Source organism: Branchiostoma lanceolatum, chromosome 4, assembly GCF_035083965.1.
Source record: "Branchiostoma lanceolatum isolate klBraLanc5 chromosome 4, klBraLanc5.hap2, whole genome shotgun sequence".
NCBI lineage: Eukaryota > Metazoa > Chordata > Leptocardii > Amphioxiformes > Branchiostomatidae > Branchiostoma > Branchiostoma lanceolatum.
The window spans coordinates 27184028-27200897 of NC_089725.1; the positions used below are offsets into that span (position 1 = coordinate 27184028).

A 16870-nucleotide genomic window follows, 5' to 3' on the forward strand; every position below is an offset into this window, starting at 1 on the left:
GTGTCGCCAACCCAACCTCTGCAGGCAGACGGAAGCTTCAATGCCTAATAAACCTAATCATTCTAACACATTACAAGCGTTTCACAAGAAAGTGCGAAGCGTGCCCGGCCAGGCACGGGATTCCCTCCCCACGCGCCACAGAATTTCCGGCCCAGTTTCACCAAGGACATAATCCTCTAGTAATAATCCTCGGTCTATCGGTCGTGGCCAAGTTTTCATGCCATGTTCTTACGCTTCCCCTACTCGTTGGCTAACTGCAATTACTTTCGTATGAAAATAACAGCTCAACGTGCAGCCAAAGACATCTGGAGTTTACAAAGTCTCCGCGATACTAAACTACGATCCAGGCCGTATGGGCCGTCGTACCAGAAGACGATATACAGCCCGAAATAGCCATAGATTCTCTCATTTTTAATCCCCACTGTGAAAATGCAATGCTGTAGTGGGAGGATATCGTAGAATCTCAAAAAGTCTCTAAACTACTACCCACAAATAACGTTACATACAAAACAATCAGGACGCCATGTTGGAAAGTCGCTTCAATGTCCGTCAACAAATGACTTGCCTATCGTGACCGCACTTCCTTTACACCACCCAAAAACCATCAAAGAACGAATCACACAAAAATCTGTCAATCCTCTGGTGTCATTTGGGGATTTTTAAGTCTCTGTTGGTAGAACTCCGTCGCCCATTTCGCTGTTGTTGTTGAAAAGTTCCGTCCAATCTGAAAACAGCAAGCGGGGGCATTGGTAACCGCATGTAACGTAAACAAGGTACGTGTTCCCGTTCATAATCCATTTAACGATGCCTTAGATAATGATAATAATAATTTCTAGTAATGCAGTTTATACGTAATACACATTTATTTCATACGTCTTGTTCATGCATCATTGTATTTTTCTTGTGAGGTATCCAATGGAAATGTACGTTATGATGCTATCAATGATCATACCGGCGTGGGATCGTGGACACCAGCCTGTCGCATGAATAGGGCAGTCAGCGGGGGACCGGCGCGGCCTGGTGAACGCCGCTCTACACTTGCCGGATGTGTGATAATCCGGGGCAGTAAAATTGTTACCACTAATGATAATCTAATGGTTCTCGGGGAGGAGTACTGCCACCTTTCTTCAATGGAAGTAAATAGGTTTGCCCCGCCCCGAGGTCAGTGCCTGCAGAGGTTGGGTTGGCGACACAACAAAAACGATGACAAAGTAGAAGGCATGACAAAAACGCCTAAAAACACGTCAAAAACCAGCCGAAACCCTAGCTCTGCTTGGAGAGTAGCTCTGTGGCATAACGGCACATTTTTCAACCGGAATGACCATCTACAGGGATGTTATCACCGGGGACGAAATGTTGAGCGACACCTTCAAAATGCGCCTCAGATACGATGGTATCTTGTACGAAGTTGAAGGTAAGCTGGTCACGAGAAAATCGGCTTTTGACGACCATTTGATTATGGAAGGCGCCGACCCAATGGACAGTGTGGTGTCCGGAATAGACATCATACTTCATCCGACAATCTCCAAGAAATCAGCTTTACTGACAAGTATCAATACAAAGACTATATGAAAGGATACTTCAAAAGGGTCCATGAATACCTAACGAGGGTGTACCCTGACAGGGTGGATATCTTCATGAAAGATGTGCAATTCGCGTATGGAGAGATTCTTGATATGTTCAAAGACTTGCAGTTCTTCATAGGAGAATCGAAGAATAAGGAAGGCATGGTGGCGCTGTTGAACTACCGGGAGGATGGAACAACCCCCTACATGCTCTTTTTCAAGGACGGCCTGGAGGAGGAGGAAGTTTAAGTATTTTTACCTTATGGTGGCTACTGAGCCGTGGGTGGTCTTGCGACTGGTGTTGTAACGTAAGGGGCGCTTATATATTACGTCCAACGTCTAAGATTATTATGTAACACTTTGGTACTCACTACTAGAATGTAAAAGTGTGTTGATGGGAAAAATCTTCACCTGATTGCCATTTAATTCCACTTTTCAACATGTCAGGTTGAGGGCTGGATTAATCCCCCATAACCACATAAATTCATAAAAGGATTAGATGTCTGCCAGCCTGGGACAATAGCAGGGACAGATTACCATAATAACTGTCAGAGAATTCAAACTTTTTTCTGTACTGGTTTTTCTATGAACAGTATCAAACCATGCAGAATGGCCCAGATATCAAAAAGTCACATAATCCAAGGAAGTTTCAATCAGATAAGATCCCTTGGATAATCAAGACAATGCTATCTACAACTTTCAGTTTGGGGGAAGCCAACCTTGTTCAAATTTTCAAATTTTCAAACTTTCAAATCGACCCTGTCAACGTTGTGTTAGAGTGTCTAAATGGATATAAATTTCCAATGTCTTCCCAACATTAGCCTAGGTTGTGTGTCTAGAAATATGACTTGGGATTTTTTGCGTCTTCTTGTTGTTGTAACCAGCATAGAATAGGGCTCTGTAGAACAGTACATATAACTGCTAGCCAATGTCTCAAACTAAATTGCAAGCCAGTGTTGTCATTACTTTATTTCTTGGCTAACTGTCCTTCAAGCTAACTTCTTTATGTGTAGCCATACTTCAAATTCTTATATGTTATCTATAGAATTCAAACATGACTTGAAGAGTAACTTGTACATGGTAAACTTTCTCAGCCAGGTCTCCACTGATGTGCACTGAACGGCTGCCAGGCGCATACTGAAGGCTATAGTTTACATTATCCTGTATTTATATAGTTTTACTGGGGTCTTTAACGTTAACACAATTGCAACCCACACGAGATACACCCATTAAAATGCCCGACGTTTGGGGAGATATTTGTATTGGGTTGTTTTTTTTACGTCGGCGAGATGTAACGTTATAAAGCTGGGAATCAGCCTTTACTGGTTTAATATAGTTTGAATAATTCATTTATCTCAATGCTTTAATGTGGACAATGGCAAATAAAAGCGGCGTTTCATCTTCGACTGCTTTTCCTGTACAGTTCCTTTCATATTCTCTCGTCAAAAGGTAACCGATAACCTTTGAACCCGGAACCCTTTTGTTGTTGTACTTGTAACGGTGTTACATGTAGACGTGGATGTGGCATGTTTGGGTACATTGTCTGGGCAGGCAGATACGTTCCTTCCGTTCTGGTCTGAGAGTTTGACTTTACAATCCCATCGGGCCATCGCTTGTTCGCGCGATCTGAGGCTGAGAGATTAGCCTCCACCAGGCCTTCCTACGGGCGTATCGATCGTAGAATTCGGTAAAAAAAGGAATCATAAATTGGCCAGTAGAGTCCGTCCACGGTGAGGGTCAATACTTCGCCCGCGCTTGCAAATGAAACCCTCCGGTGGCCAAACTTCCCTGGCAAATTATTTCATGGTCTTTCATATCCTGGCGTAGTTCGTCTGGTAGAGACTACTGAGAGATGGGGTCACTGCGTGTCGCACTGTTGGTGCTGTTCCTCTGTGGCATAACGACACATTTTTCAACCGGATTGACCATCTACAGAGATGTTATCAGCGGGGACGAAATGTTCAGCGACACCTTCAAAATCCGCCTCAGAGACGATGGTATCTTTTACGAAGTTGAAGGTAGGCTGGTCACTCGGAGAAAATCAACGTTTGACGACCATTTGATTATGGAAGGCGCCGACCCAGTGGACATCCCTGACACTGACAGTGTGACGTCCGGAGTAGACATCGTTCTTAATCACAATCTCCAAGAAACCTCCTTCACCAAGGAACAGTACAAAGAATATATGAACGGATACTTCAAAAGGATCAAGGAACATATAGAGAAGAAAAACCCTGCAAGGGTGAAGGTCTTAATGAAAGATGTGCAAAGCGTGTATAAAGAAATTCTGGCCGGCTTCAAAGAATGGCAGTTCTTCAGAGGAGAATCAAAAAATGAGGAAGGCATGGTGGCGCTGTTGAACTTCCGTGAGGATGACACCCCCTACATGCTCTTTTTCAAGGACGGCTTGGAGGAGGAGAAAGGTTAATTAATTGATGGCGGCAACCGGTGGTCAACCGGTGGTTGCTTAAAGCTGCAGCAGAGAATTGACTTCTTGCGATATTCTGTATCTGTATCAGAATAACAACCATGCAGATGTGTCAATACATCATCATCAATATGATGAATCATCATAATAAGTTACTGATCTGAATTGTTAGCATCTAATTATCTCAATTATCTCTTAACTTACCTACTCAAACGATCCATACAAGAGCACTAGCTTGGTTTCTGTGTATCTCTCATCATTAAGTTAAAGCTACATTATTGAATTATGTCCATTACGGGACATAAGCAAGAAGTAAGCAAGCAATGTAACATTCATTCATTAATTAAGAACATCGTAAAAAGTCAGTCTTCCGGTTATTTTCTTGCAAATTAAAAGTAAGTTAAAGGAACCCTACCCTATTGATTCTTTTGTTTTATGTATCGTTTTCTATTGTATATTGTTGTATTCAGTTAGTGTTAACAATACAAAAGACAACCTTTTTGTATATACAATGCCATCCTCTTACAACATTGTACAACAAAAACTCTGTGAATTCGTATAGACTTGTTTCAAGAAGAGGGAAGAGACATGTAAACAGTGTATTTAATAGTAGCATAGCCTTATATAGTTGGCTGTTTTATAAACGATAGATGTAGTGTAACATAGCTCATATTAGCTGTTTTGATTCTCCGACAGTTCAGGAACGCTATATTTAAATGATTCTTTACGTAAACGTTTCATGTACTTGTAATAGTGAAAGTAATGCATTTAGCCCATGTGGGCAGGAATGTACAAATAAACATCATCATCGTTATTATCGTAATGACTTTTTATTCCATTTACTGTAGGCCACGTTTACGTTGTATGTTCGTCTGTACTTTTGTGGGTTAGCCGTTTCCAGCGAGAGCTGCCTTGGCTGACCCAGTGTGATGAATTGTCTCATTCTCAATAAGTGCAGATTCCCATGATTGATGCGTTATGAGTCAATTCGCTGCATTCCATGATAGGACTTTCACTGACCCGTGACATGTGTAACTAGCAATGAAAGGAACATCGATACATATCATCAAGTGTGAAGACAATAGACTAGATAAAACCAGGGAAACACATCATTAGTCACAAAACCGTCAATTTCTGTATTAACTGTCAATCTATTTCAAGAGATGCAATAATGAACTGATAGTTGGTGGTAACGTTACATAGATATCTCACAACCACGAGGTGGTCCGAGGATACCAAACTTGATAACAACCTACTCTACTATAACATGTGTAAACTGAACCAAACCCCCAGCATCGTAGGCTGATTGTCAAACCTTATTCAAGTTGGGCCTAACACCAAGTGCTAGAAAGAATATATAGATATTTCATTTGTGGGGTCGTGTGGTGCAACGGCAGAGCGTTTGACTCAGAACCAAGAGGTCCCGAGTTCGAATCCTGTCATGTCACCGATCTTGTGCCCTTGGGAAAGGCACTTTACACGACTTTCCTCACTCCACCCAGGTGTAAATGGGTACCTGACTTCGGTCGGGGAAAGTCGTATTGAGGTCACCTGGTGGCGCCGAAAGGCAGCCGCCCAGACCCTTGCGACAGTTCCACAAAATGCAAGTGTGGAATAGATATTATATATGTTGTGTATTATGTGAAACCTGTAATACCCTGCATCAATTCAGTGCTAGAAAGGCTGCCATTGCGGGTACCGGTAATTTCTGACCAATAAAAACCATTATTATTATTTCTGCCATTGTTTACAAGCATATATAGCTGATACAGTAAGAAAATGGTACCTGTACATGTCCTTGTCTTGTTATCTTTAAAAAATAATTTTGCATTGGCCACAGCTGATTCAGCATATTTTCCGACAGTACATTATAAGTTCCCTGGCCTTACTAGGAAATTGTTACTTAGGCCGCACTGCCTTGATCATATGAATGACCTCTGCACGCGCATCAATTTTCGTTAGTTTGCAAGGTAAATAAAGTTTGCAACCATTCTGAAAATCGTACGAAGCAGCAGCAAAATAAGAAAATGGATGCTGTAAATTTTAGGAAATATTTCAAATTCGGAAGAGAAATACTAATGTCGTAGAATGCCAAACTCAATTCCAAAGTCAAAGTCAAAGAAGAAGATGTGAAAGAACAAAAATGGAGAATCTACTATCCGGTATACCATACTCTGTGTGTTAAGTTTTGTTCATCCTTCCTGACAACGCAGATATGTCATGATGAAAGCAACATTTTTTGGCAAAGTTTTTTTTATTCGCACGCTCGCATCAGCTTTTGGGTTCCATATAATCAAAGCAACATGGCCCAACAGGTAATCAATAACATTGGAACCCGGATCTCTTTTGTTGTTGTACTTGTACTTGTGAAGGAATCCGGATCTCTTTTGCTGTTGTACATGTACATGTACTTGTAGACGTGGCATGTTGGGGTACATTCACTGGGCCTGCAGATACGTTCCCTCCGATCGAGACTGAGAGTTTGACTTTACAATTACGGGTCTTTACAACCCCATTATCGCTTGTTCGCGCTATCTGAGGCCGAGAGATGGAGTCACTACGTGCCGCGCTGTTGATGCTGTTCCTCTGTGGCATAACGACACATCTTTCAACCGGATTGACCATCTACAAGGATCTTATCACCGGAGACGAAATGTTCAGCGACATCTTCAAAATGCGCCTCATACACCCTGGGATCTTGTACGAAGTTGAAGGTAGTGAAGGTAAGCCGGTGGTGAAGGGAGGATTAACTATTGAGGACTATTTGATGATGGAAGACGCCGACCCAGCAGACAACCCTGACATTGACAGTGTGGCGTTCGGAGCAGACATCCTTCTTAATCACGATCTCCAAGAAACCTCCTTCACCAAGGAACAGTACACAGACTATGTGAAAGGATACGTCGGAAGGGTCAAGGCACATCTACAGGAGGTAAACCCTGATAGGGTGGATGCCTTCCTGAAAGATTATCCAAGCGTGATTAAAAAGATTCTGAATAACTTCAAAAATTGGCAGTTCTTCATAGGAAAATCGAAGAATAAGGAAGGCATGGTGGCACTGTTAGACTGGCGGCAGGATGGAAGAACCCCATACATGTTGTTTTTCAAGGACGGCCTGGAGGAGGAGAAAGCTTAATTAATATAGTGGCAGCCGTTGGTGGTCTTGCGGCTGATGCTGTAACGTTAGGGGCACTTACGTCCAAGGTATAGGTTACTTAAAGCTGCATTATGTATCATTTTGGCGCCAAAATTTGAAAGTGTGTTGATAGAAAAAATCTTAATGTGATTGCCATTTACTTGACCACTTTTCGGCATATTTGTGCCACGATCTCACATCTGATGTTCATGGTTAGCGTTAAAACAGCCCACACAAGGTACACTCATCGTGTGATACCGTCACAAAATGCAAGGATGTAAACAAACATGGCTGGCAGCTTTTGTAGGTTGGTGAGATGTACTGAGCTGGGATTTTTTTTGCTGACTATTTGAAATAATCTACCTTCATTTAGTGCTTTGATGTTGGCAATGGCAAATAAAGTCCATTTCATCTTCCACCGCTTTTTCTGTCCAGATGATTACATATTCTCTCGTCAACAGGTAACCGATAACCTTTGAACCGTGAACCCTTTGTTGTTGTACTTGTACTTGTAGACGTGGCATGTTGGGGGTAACGTTACATTCTCTGGGTCTGCAGATACGTTCCTTCCGTTCTGGTCTGACAGTTTGATTTTACAATCCCATCGGGCCATCGCTTGTTCGCGCGATCTGAGGCTGAGAGATTAGCCCCCACCAGGCCTTCCTACGGGCGTATGGATCGTCGAATTCGGCAAAAAAGGAATCATAAATTGGCCAGTAGAGTCCGTCCACGTTGAGGGTCAATATTTCGCCCGCGTTTGCAAATTAAACCCTCCGGTGGCCAAACTTCCCTGGCAAATTATTTCATATCCCGGCGTAGTTCGTCTGGTAGAGACTAATGAGAAATGGGGTCACTACGTGCCGCGCTGTTGGTGCTGTTCCTCTGTGGCATAACGACACATTTTTCAACCGGATTGACCATCTACGAAGATGTTATCAGCGGGGACGAAATGTTCAGCGACTTTTTCAAAATCTTCCTCAGAGAAGATGGTATTTTGTACGAAGTTGAAGGTAAGGTGGTGACGAGACAATCGGCTTTTGAAGACCCGATATTGGAAGGCGCCGACCCAGTGGACATCACTGACAGTGTGGTGTCCGGAGTAAACATCGTTTTTCATCACAATCTCCAGGAAACCGAATTAACCAAGAAACAGTACAAAGACTATATGAAAGGATACCTAAAGAGGGTCAAGGAACGTCTAGAGAAGGAAAACCCTGATAGGGTGGATATCTTCATGAAAGATGTGGAAGGCGTGTTAAAAGAAATTCTGGCTAGCTTCAATGACTTGCAGTTCTTCATAGGAAAATCGGAGAATAAGGAAGGCATGGTGGCGCTGTTAGACTGGCGGCAGGATGGAAGAACCCCCTACATGCTCTTTTTCAAGGACGGCCTGGAGAAGGAGAAAGCTTAATTAATATAGTGGCAGCCGTTGGTGGTCTTGCGCCTGATGCTGTAACGTTAGGGGCACTTACGTCCAAGGTATAGGTTACTTAAAGCTACATTAGGTAATATTTTGGCGCCAAAATTTTAAAGTGTGTTGATAGAAAAAATCTTAATGTGATTGCCATTTACTTCCCTTTTTCAACATATTTGTGCCACTTATCTCACATCTCTGATGCCCATGGTTAGCGCTAAAACAGCCCACACGACGTACATGGCTGGCAGCTGTGTATCCAGCTCTTTAAACATGTTCATATGGCTTACTGTATTTTTGCTCTTCCACGCCCTGAATGACAACATGCAATGGGGTAGTTTTGCTTCAACTTACCTTGCAAGGAAATGACTTGAAAATTGACTTAATTGCAATGTCCTTAATTTTGCATTGCTGGCTTACTTACTGTCTTATGTCGAGTCCTGGATATAATGCAGCTTTAGGATGAGAGATATTCAAAAACCAAGCCGGATCGATCGCTCTTGTATGGATCGTTTTAGTATGAAGGTAGCTTAAGCAATGATGGACATAATTAGATGATAACGATGCAAATCAGGAGCTAATCATTATGATGGTGTATTGACACATCTGCATGGTTGCTATTGATTCATTTGTATTACATGTGTATGTATTGTATTCTTATGTATATTTTAATACTTTTTATTCGATTTATTGTAGGTCATGTTTACGTTTACAAATATATGTGTATCCACCCTGTTAAGCTGTCATAGTTGTGTGCAGTTTAGATACGTACAGATAGGTGGTGCTGTTGAGATGCTATTGTAAATGCTTTTAAGTTGGCAAGGTTTTTATTACGCGCTAAGGCGAAAATGGAGTGTTCGCCTTGGTTTTAAGTTTGCGGCAGCGCTATAGTCACATACTGCTACAGTATTGGACAAAAATGTTCACGGTGGTTTTAAGTTTGCGGTGAAACGGTCGCCGCGAAAACCACGAACATAAAACCACCGCGAACATTTCTACATTTACAGTATCATAAATGAAGTTGTAGAAAGGAATATTTTCTTAAACCATTCTTTTTCTACCATGACATTACAGTGAATACACTATAAAGTTTGTGGTGCAAAGGTGGTCTTCTTGAGGGAAGAATTCAATTTTCATCAGTGTTAGGGATAAAGATTAAAAGATAGGGATGATGCATAAAAAACGAACAGGTTTTTGCCATTGGAATACAGGATGTACATGACTTTTGTCCTACTTAACTTTGCCAAAACCAAAATGAAACATGTCAACTCATTAGTATACCTACTGTACAGTAACTTTAATAGGCTGACAAACTGGTTTCTAAAACAACATTATCATAAATACCAATCATTCAACACTACTATAAATAATCCAATGTTCCACCTTGTAGAATGACAGTCAACTTCCACGGTGACTAGAAATGGAGGCATCTGTTTTCAAATTGTTGTCATCAAAAAGTAAGTCAAAGATTCGAGCTGAAATGTGACCATTGAGAAAGCCACACACAAGGCAAAACTAGTCTGGGTGTTGGCTCGAATAAAATTCTAAACAAGAACTATGCAGCTTCAGCATCTTTTTGAAGATGTGGTGTGAGTGAGTATGGTTGACTTGAGGTTGTCCACTACTACTTGCCTACGAAAAAGTAAGTCAAGATGTTTGTCTTTTTTTTAAAGAACATGTACATGTGTATAACTCTAAAAGTTCACTGGAAGTCGTCTGTGTTGGTTGTTGTGTACAGCAAAGTGTCCTTTTTACTGAGGAGGGATTCTCGCAGAGCCTTCATCCGCTCATCTATCTCCTCTACACTCATGTCCTGCAAAACAATACAACAGAGGAAAGATGAAGTCTTACCATTTTTGTACTGAATACTTGTGACATTCCTCAACAAACAGTCTAAAGGCTGCTGATGGCTCAAGGAAGCATCTGACTGGGGAAGCCTATTTGGTAAGTCAAAACCTTGTAGCACTCTTCGATAACATTATTCTAACTTTTTGCAGTGAATACTGGTGACATTCGTCAATAAACAATTTAAAGGCTGCTGAAGGTTCATGGTTAAGGTAGCATCTCATTAGGGAAGCTTATTTGGTAAATTAACATCATACAGCACTTGTCAATGACATGACACTGCACTTACCACTGATAAACAGTTCTACAGTCTTGGTTTGAACAAGGAGTCTTACTTCAACCTTGATTTGGAGCATGCATGTTACAAATTCCCTGTCATTAGAAGTGAGAGGGTATGATCACATGGTTTTTACATTGAAGCTTATCCAGTAAATGGTCACAAGTGGCAAGGATCATGTAACTTGTACAAAAGCGAACAACAATAAACGACCCCCACCTGATGGATGTGACTGCCTGGCTCCTGCTTTTGGAACTTAATTGCCGGCTAAAATAACAAGTCATGGAGTGTAAGTTTTTTGTGTGTACTTTATCAGACTTGTAATGCTGGTAAATTCAATGTTGACAACAAAAAAACAGAAGCAATGAAAAGTGAAGCATGGCTGATTGCAGCTGCGGGATGTTTCCTCAACCAAGGGTGCTTGAATATAACATACAAATGTTATGGAATTCATACAATCCACTGCTAAGAAACATACAAATGTTACGTAATTCAGACGAGTTTTATGGAATACATACGATTCTTACTATTAATAAAACTTGTAAGATTTCCATAAAATTCGTACGTTTCTTAGTAGTGGATAGTATGAATTCCGTAACATTTGTATGTATTCCGTAAAACTCGTATGAATCCCGTAAAACTCGTATGAATCCCGTAAAACCTGTATGAATACTTAGGCACCCCTGACAACTGCAGATGCAGAACCCAGTGAAGAAAAGGTAGTCTCTACCAGACTAACTACGCCAGGGTTTCACTTGCAGGCTCCGTTAAACGGGCGAAATGTGATCTTCACTGTGGACTGACTCTACTGGCTGATCATTCTGCCGAATTCTACGATTCATACGCCCGTAAGAGGGCCTGGTGGAGTCTAAAGAAGAGGAAGAAAGAGTCTCACCCCCAGCTGGAAGTACTCGGGTGACAGCCCCTCCAGGTGCAGGATGCGGTTCTCCAGCTGCTTCAGCCGGCTGTAGATATCTGTCTTTACCAACGTTCCTGTGTGGGATACATATCATTAAAGATAATATAGATATCTGTGTTTACCAACGTTCCTGTGTGGGATACATATCATTAAAGATAATATAGATATCTGTGTTTACCAACGTTCCTGTGTGGGATACATATCATTAAAGATAATATAGATATCTGTGTTTACCAACGTTCCTGTGTGGGATACATATCATTAAAGATAATATAGATATCTATGTTTACCAACGTTCCTGTGTGGGATACATATCATTAAAGATAATATAGATATCTGTGTTTACCAACGTTCCTGTGTGGGATACATATCATTAAAGGTAATATAGATATCTGTGTTTACCAACGTTCCTGTGTGGGATACATATCATTAAAGATAATATAGATATCTATGTTTACCAGTGTTCCTGTGACGGATACATATCACAACAGGGCAATCAGAGATGGCAGACTTCATCCCCTTACCCATACTACTTTGCAACTCATCCAGTCCCACAAGAATAGCAGCACAGGATATAAAGTAGTGTTAAATTGTGCGTATTGAAAATAGCAGAAACATACAGAAAAGCCCAAAAGAATAATTGAAATAATACAGTACTCTGCATTTCTCCTTGAGTGATTCCTTGACAATTCAAGGAATCAAATATGTCCACCCACATAATACACATGGGCCATTCTTACGGGATTACAAATTAAAAAGTTGAAACACCTTTAAGTTATATATGCACTGACAGGCCTCAACAGTGGTGCTAGTCATAACAGAGTCTAACAGACGTCTCGGACATCTGACATGCTGTCATTTCTGGTGATTTTGAAATTTGGTGACATTCTTCCGATCAACAAATGCTGCCAATGGTCATGTCGAAAGTGTAACATCCAACTTAAGGAAGCACCTGTCAAGGACATACTGACCTGACTTGACCTTGAGATGAGACTCCATGTTCCTAAGACGTTCCTCTATCCCATCTGACACAGCCGCTGATGTGGACGGCATGGCTGGCAATGTCCCGGGCTCCAACTTCACAACAGTCTGTGATGGAGTCGTGGATCTGGGCACAGGCGTCTGTCTGGTCAGGGGTCCATATGGGTTCACTACTCTGCAGACTGCGGGAAATACATTCATGTAGATACTGTTTGTAGTTGGCAGAGCTTCAGGCATCAATTCTCTGCATGTGAAAGAACCCAACACACCAAGAAGAGTAGGGGTCACCCAATGTACTTGATTTAAAACACCAGCTACTTGAAAATACATTTTCTCCACAGTTGATGATGGCTGCTTTACCTTTACCTTTAGACTATCTTTGCTCCAATTATGATTAAGGTGCGATTAGGCTATGCATACCTTCAAACCTGAGTGGTTTGGTACTTCTTTGTATTAATTCTTTGTATTTTCATAAACTTAAACCAAAGAGGTCAACCTCCTTGCTTGAACATATCTACCTATTTAATTCAGGCTTTTCATTTGACGTCATTTGCACCATGATGGATTACAGGGAAAGTCTGTTAAACACGCCAATATGCTGCTGCTTAATCCGAACACCTGCCCACACGGTTGCGGCGGAGGGATTCGAATTATCATGACGTCAATGAAAGTTTCCATCACTGTAAATGCAGAAATGTTTGCGGTGGTTTTATGTTCTCGGTCTTTGTGGTGAACTCTTAACCGCGAATTTATAACCACCGCGAAAAGCCGTTCCATTGTGTGACTGTAGTGTGGCTATTGTTTCAAACGCGACCTCAAAACCACCGTGAACACTCCATTTTCTCTCTACCGCGAAATTAAATCCCCGGGAACATTCCTGCATTTGCAGTATACCAACCTCTGATGTGGCTCCTGCCTACACTTGGCTGGTACAAATTATGATCATCATGGCGTCAATGAAAAGCCTCCATTATAATTATACCAACCTCTGATGTCGCTTCTGTCTACTCTTGGCTGGTACAGATTATGATTATCATGCGCCAAATAACAGTTACTCAAGCAACTGGATATGATTTTGGAAACGGTCAGATGTTCCAAGTAGCATCCACTACTTTTCGTCAGTGACTCTAGCATATTATTACCTGGATGTCTAACCTTCATCGACATATGATTATCATGACATCGATGAAAAGCCTCCATTAAACAAACCTCTGATGTGGGTCCTGCCTACCCTTCGCTGATACAAATTATGATCATCATGGCTTCAATGAAAAGCCTCCATTTAACAAACCTCTGATGTGGATCCTGCCTACCCTTCGCTGATACACATTATGACTTTCATGAGTCGTCAATGAAAAGCCTCCATTATAATTATACCAACCTCTGATGTGGCTCCTGCCTACCCGTGGGTGGTACAAATTATAATTATTATGAGTTGTCAATGAAAAGCCTCCATGATACCAACCTCTGATGTGGCTCCTGCCCACCCGTGGCTGGTACACAGCATCTGTCCTGGCACAGCTGAAGTCCGGCTCAGTCACACTTCCACCTTCTGTATAGGGAGAACAAACAGACTTTAACTACTCTGTGTAATGGAGAAGACAGACGGCTTTTTTTTTTTAATTTTTAACGAACTCGCTCAGTGCAAGGCCGTAGGGGGCCACTCATCGAAGTACTGAACTAATTCTTACTGAAGCAGCATCTCTTCATCCTAGGCCAGAAACATCCATGCTCAAGACAAGCATGACTTCACTGACCCAATAGGAAAAGCAGGGGTTACAAAGGCTGCTCGGGAAATTCCCTACCCCATTTAGACCGTAACGTTTAGAGCCACTCACACTGGGGCATACCCCCACTCTTTTTTGAAAGATGTGGTGGGTTCTTTTACGTGCTCAAGGTGTGGCTCTCCTCAAACACGGGACCTCCAGTTAACGTCCTATCCGAGGGACGTCCCTAGACAAAGCTAGGTACCCATTTACACCTGAGTGAAGTGAGGGAATTTGTGTTAAGTGCCTTTCCCAAGGGCACAACGTCGGGTGCATGTCCAGACATGTTTGGGGGTAAGCCGGAATCGAACTCGGGCCACACTGTTTGACAGCCCTATGCTCTCACCATTACGCCACACCGACGCGACGGCTGATCTTACATTGTATTGTCATGGCACACTCTTACTTGCCAGCTCTGCTCTGCTTTATGCCAACCAAAACTAATCAGCACTATATATGTAACCTATTGCTACCTGGCCTACCATATGGAAATATAAAAAGGGTGTATTACGACTTGGCAATGCGCTTTTTGGTGGTCCCCAAGATTATTTTCCCATTGTTCTAATATAATATCATTCATTGTCTGTAGTGGCCAACTGTTTACTGCTACTATTTTCTTCAAATCCCTTGAGTAGTCACTGTAGACAGGTCTGACTCAGTATGAAGATACAGTTTCAGGTAGATCTGTGATATATCTAGCAGGATGGAGGTTGCTGTCTGTAGTAATATGAACGTGTGTGGTAGCATACCTGGCAGGCTGGGTTTGACTGCCCCAAACTCTCTTCTGTTATTCTCATCAACCTCTGTCTGTTTCCTCTGCAGAAAAGCTTGGATTCTTCTCTCAATCTGTGTGTAAAAGGATGGTTACAAGATTTAATGAGATATCGATCCAAACAAGGTGGAAAATGTTTTTTTTTTCAAAAACCTAAAGTTAGTTGAGACAAGAGTACAGTGTCCTTAACTCCAGAATATACCTCATTCACATCGTGACCCACCTCTGCTTTGCTTGCCTTTATCTGGACCAGGTTGGGGTCTACTTCTGGGAGGGGCTGTTGAGGTAAATCCCCAAGTCTGCAGTCATGGAATTCTTCTTTTACAGCTGAAAAGAAAAAAAATGTTTATTGCAATTTGTCCACAATCATGCACAATGTACCTTTGTTGCCTTATGCTTGAAAGATTCTAACTTTTAGGTCCCTAAAGAAGTTAGGCCAGCACATTTTAAAGACACCCTTAGGGGTTGGTTGAATTTGCCCTGACATTATATTTTAAGTCCTGGATCATCTAGCCTTTTGTTCATATAAGACATGCTAGCTTGGTGTCAGAAGATAGATAACACCACTGGGTATACTAGTATGTAATGCAGTTATGAATAACCCCCCACCCACAGGTTAAAAAATATAGGTGTTGTTTTTAATGTTTGAAGTGTTTTAACCCACACACTGATCATGTTTATCAAAGACACGGCAGGCTAATGGTTAAAAAGGCTTCGTCCCTGTCAGATGTTTGCAAATGGATACCAAGTCACTTCAACCAGGATGGGCGGATAAGGTACAAAGTATTTTTGTTCTCTTTAATCATGCTTTTAGTGCGATATGATTGACAATTTGATCTATAATCACACTCACTGGTAACCTTTGTATTTGGTATCAGCTTTCTAGGCACCATCTGGTAATAGTACTAGCAGTAGTACATGTAGTATGGATCCAGTATTTGATTATATTGCTGCCGGGAACGGGTCATTGACACAGGCCAACGTGGTATGGGCAGCAGTCAACTGATCTTCACAACGTTTTTCCAGGCAGTTCTGTCCAGCGGGTCCACACTTGTGTCGTGAGGCTGCACACTTTGATGATCTACCAAAAGGTAAAACCTGCAGTCATACTACTCCTTGGCAAGGCTGTGGTACTGATGCTACATGTACCTATGGCACTCTTTGACTCATTGCGCTCATCCTGAGCAGGGTTTAAGCCTCGCTCTCTGGATATACAAGTGAAGGCCTAGATATTCTCCTTGCTAAGCAACCTACCCTGTTCCACTAGTGGTGTGGGGCATTCCATCTGGAGCGAGATGTCGTCCCCAATGCTCATTGCTGTCTGTGTGTCTTTCAAATTCTGTGGAAAAAGATTATGATGAGAAAATTATGAAACACATTAACATAAAGAGTTTGAGATAATTCCTAACAAATTGTAATGAGGACTGGGGACATGGTTATAGAGGACCATGCAAATCAGAGCCAATCAGAGACCTCACTTATATTCTATACACACAGATATTCAATTGCCAGTCGATCTTCTATCAACAGGTGCCAGACTATTTAGCTGGGAAGCCATCAACTTGATCAAAGGTACTAGTACTATTAGCACCAGGCTAGTGCATTGTCTTTCAACTTAGGATCTGTTCTGATCTAATTCATTATTCATTAAGAAACACCCCTCTCTGTAAGACCAGTAGTCCTTACCCTGGGAGACCAGACTTGGGATCGCCCCATTAGCCAGTTCCTTTGGGGCTCAAGGCAGGCAGTGCTCGCCGATCTAAGTTA

General features: G+C 41.9%; 5 protein-coding genes across 6 annotated transcripts in view; 4 read left to right on the forward strand and 1 right to left on the reverse strand.

The window, feature by feature from the left end:
• Positions 1 to 843: 843 nt before the first annotated feature.
• LOC136433774 (translationally-controlled tumor protein homolog) lies at positions 844 to 5725 on the forward strand. The gene has a single exon (XM_066426279.1). The coding sequence runs from the start codon at positions 3418 to 3420 to the stop codon at positions 3991 to 3993; it is 576 nt and encodes a 191-aa protein (XP_066282376.1). The 5' UTR covers positions 844 to 3417; the 3' UTR covers positions 3994 to 5725.
• LOC136432004 (translationally-controlled tumor protein homolog) lies at positions 1318 to 1814 on the forward strand. Its single transcript, XM_066423016.1, has 2 exons — positions 1318 to 1414; positions 1576 to 1814. The coding sequence occupies exons 1-2, from the start codon at positions 1318 to 1320 to the stop codon at positions 1812 to 1814; spliced, it is 336 nt and encodes a 111-aa protein (XP_066279113.1).
• Positions 5726 to 5822: 97 nt separating the features above from the next.
• LOC136433773 (translationally-controlled tumor protein homolog) lies at positions 5823 to 10099 on the forward strand. The gene has a single exon (XM_066426278.1). The coding sequence runs from the start codon at positions 6542 to 6544 to the stop codon at positions 7127 to 7129; it is 588 nt and encodes a 195-aa protein (XP_066282375.1). The 5' UTR covers positions 5823 to 6541; the 3' UTR covers positions 7130 to 10099.
• LOC136432005 (translationally-controlled tumor protein homolog) lies at positions 7974 to 8540 on the forward strand. The gene has a single exon (XM_066423017.1). The coding sequence runs from the start codon at positions 7974 to 7976 to the stop codon at positions 8538 to 8540; it is 567 nt and encodes a 188-aa protein (XP_066279114.1).
• The window catches only part of LOC136433772 (MAP3K12-binding inhibitory protein 1-like), a 62265-nt gene continuing 55216 nt past the window's right edge, over positions 9822 to 16870 (reverse strand). For both annotated transcript variants that reach the window (XM_066426277.1, XM_066426275.1), the window contains 8 exons: positions 16358 to 16442; positions 15327 to 15430; positions 15081 to 15177; positions 14031 to 14117; positions 12556 to 12747; positions 11561 to 11658; positions 10885 to 10932; positions 9822 to 10356 (listed from right to left, as the gene is read on the reverse strand). In XM_066426277.1, the coding sequence (XP_066282374.1) occupies positions 10246 to 10356; positions 10885 to 10932; positions 11561 to 11658; positions 12556 to 12747; positions 14031 to 14117; positions 15081 to 15177; positions 15327 to 15430; positions 16358 to 16418 (798 nt within the window). In that variant the 5' untranslated portion in view covers positions 16419 to 16442 and the 3' untranslated portion in view covers positions 9822 to 10245. The remainder of the gene's footprint in view (positions 10357 to 10884; positions 10933 to 11560; positions 11659 to 12555; positions 12748 to 14030; positions 14118 to 15080; positions 15178 to 15326; positions 15431 to 16357; positions 16443 to 16870) is intronic.

Bases quoted from the DNA above. Each gene is read 5' to 3' on its own strand.
- LOC136432004 (XM_066423016.1), top strand. From the start codon at position 1,318: ATGACCATCTACAGGGATGTTATCACCGGGGACGAAATGTTGAGCGAC. The intron at 1,415-1,575 runs GTAAGCTGGTCA...ACTATATGAAAG, and splicing joins TATCTTGTACGAAGTTGAAG to GATACTTCAAAAGGGTCCAT.
- LOC136432005 (XM_066423017.1), top strand. From the start codon at position 7,974: ATGGGGTCACTACGTGCCGCGCTGTTGGTGCTGTTCCTCTGTGGCATA.
- LOC136433773 (XM_066426278.1), top strand. From the start codon at position 6,542: ATGGAGTCACTACGTGCCGCGCTGTTGATGCTGTTCCTCTGTGGCATA.
- LOC136433774 (XM_066426279.1), top strand. From the start codon at position 3,418: ATGGGGTCACTGCGTGTCGCACTGTTGGTGCTGTTCCTCTGTGGCATA.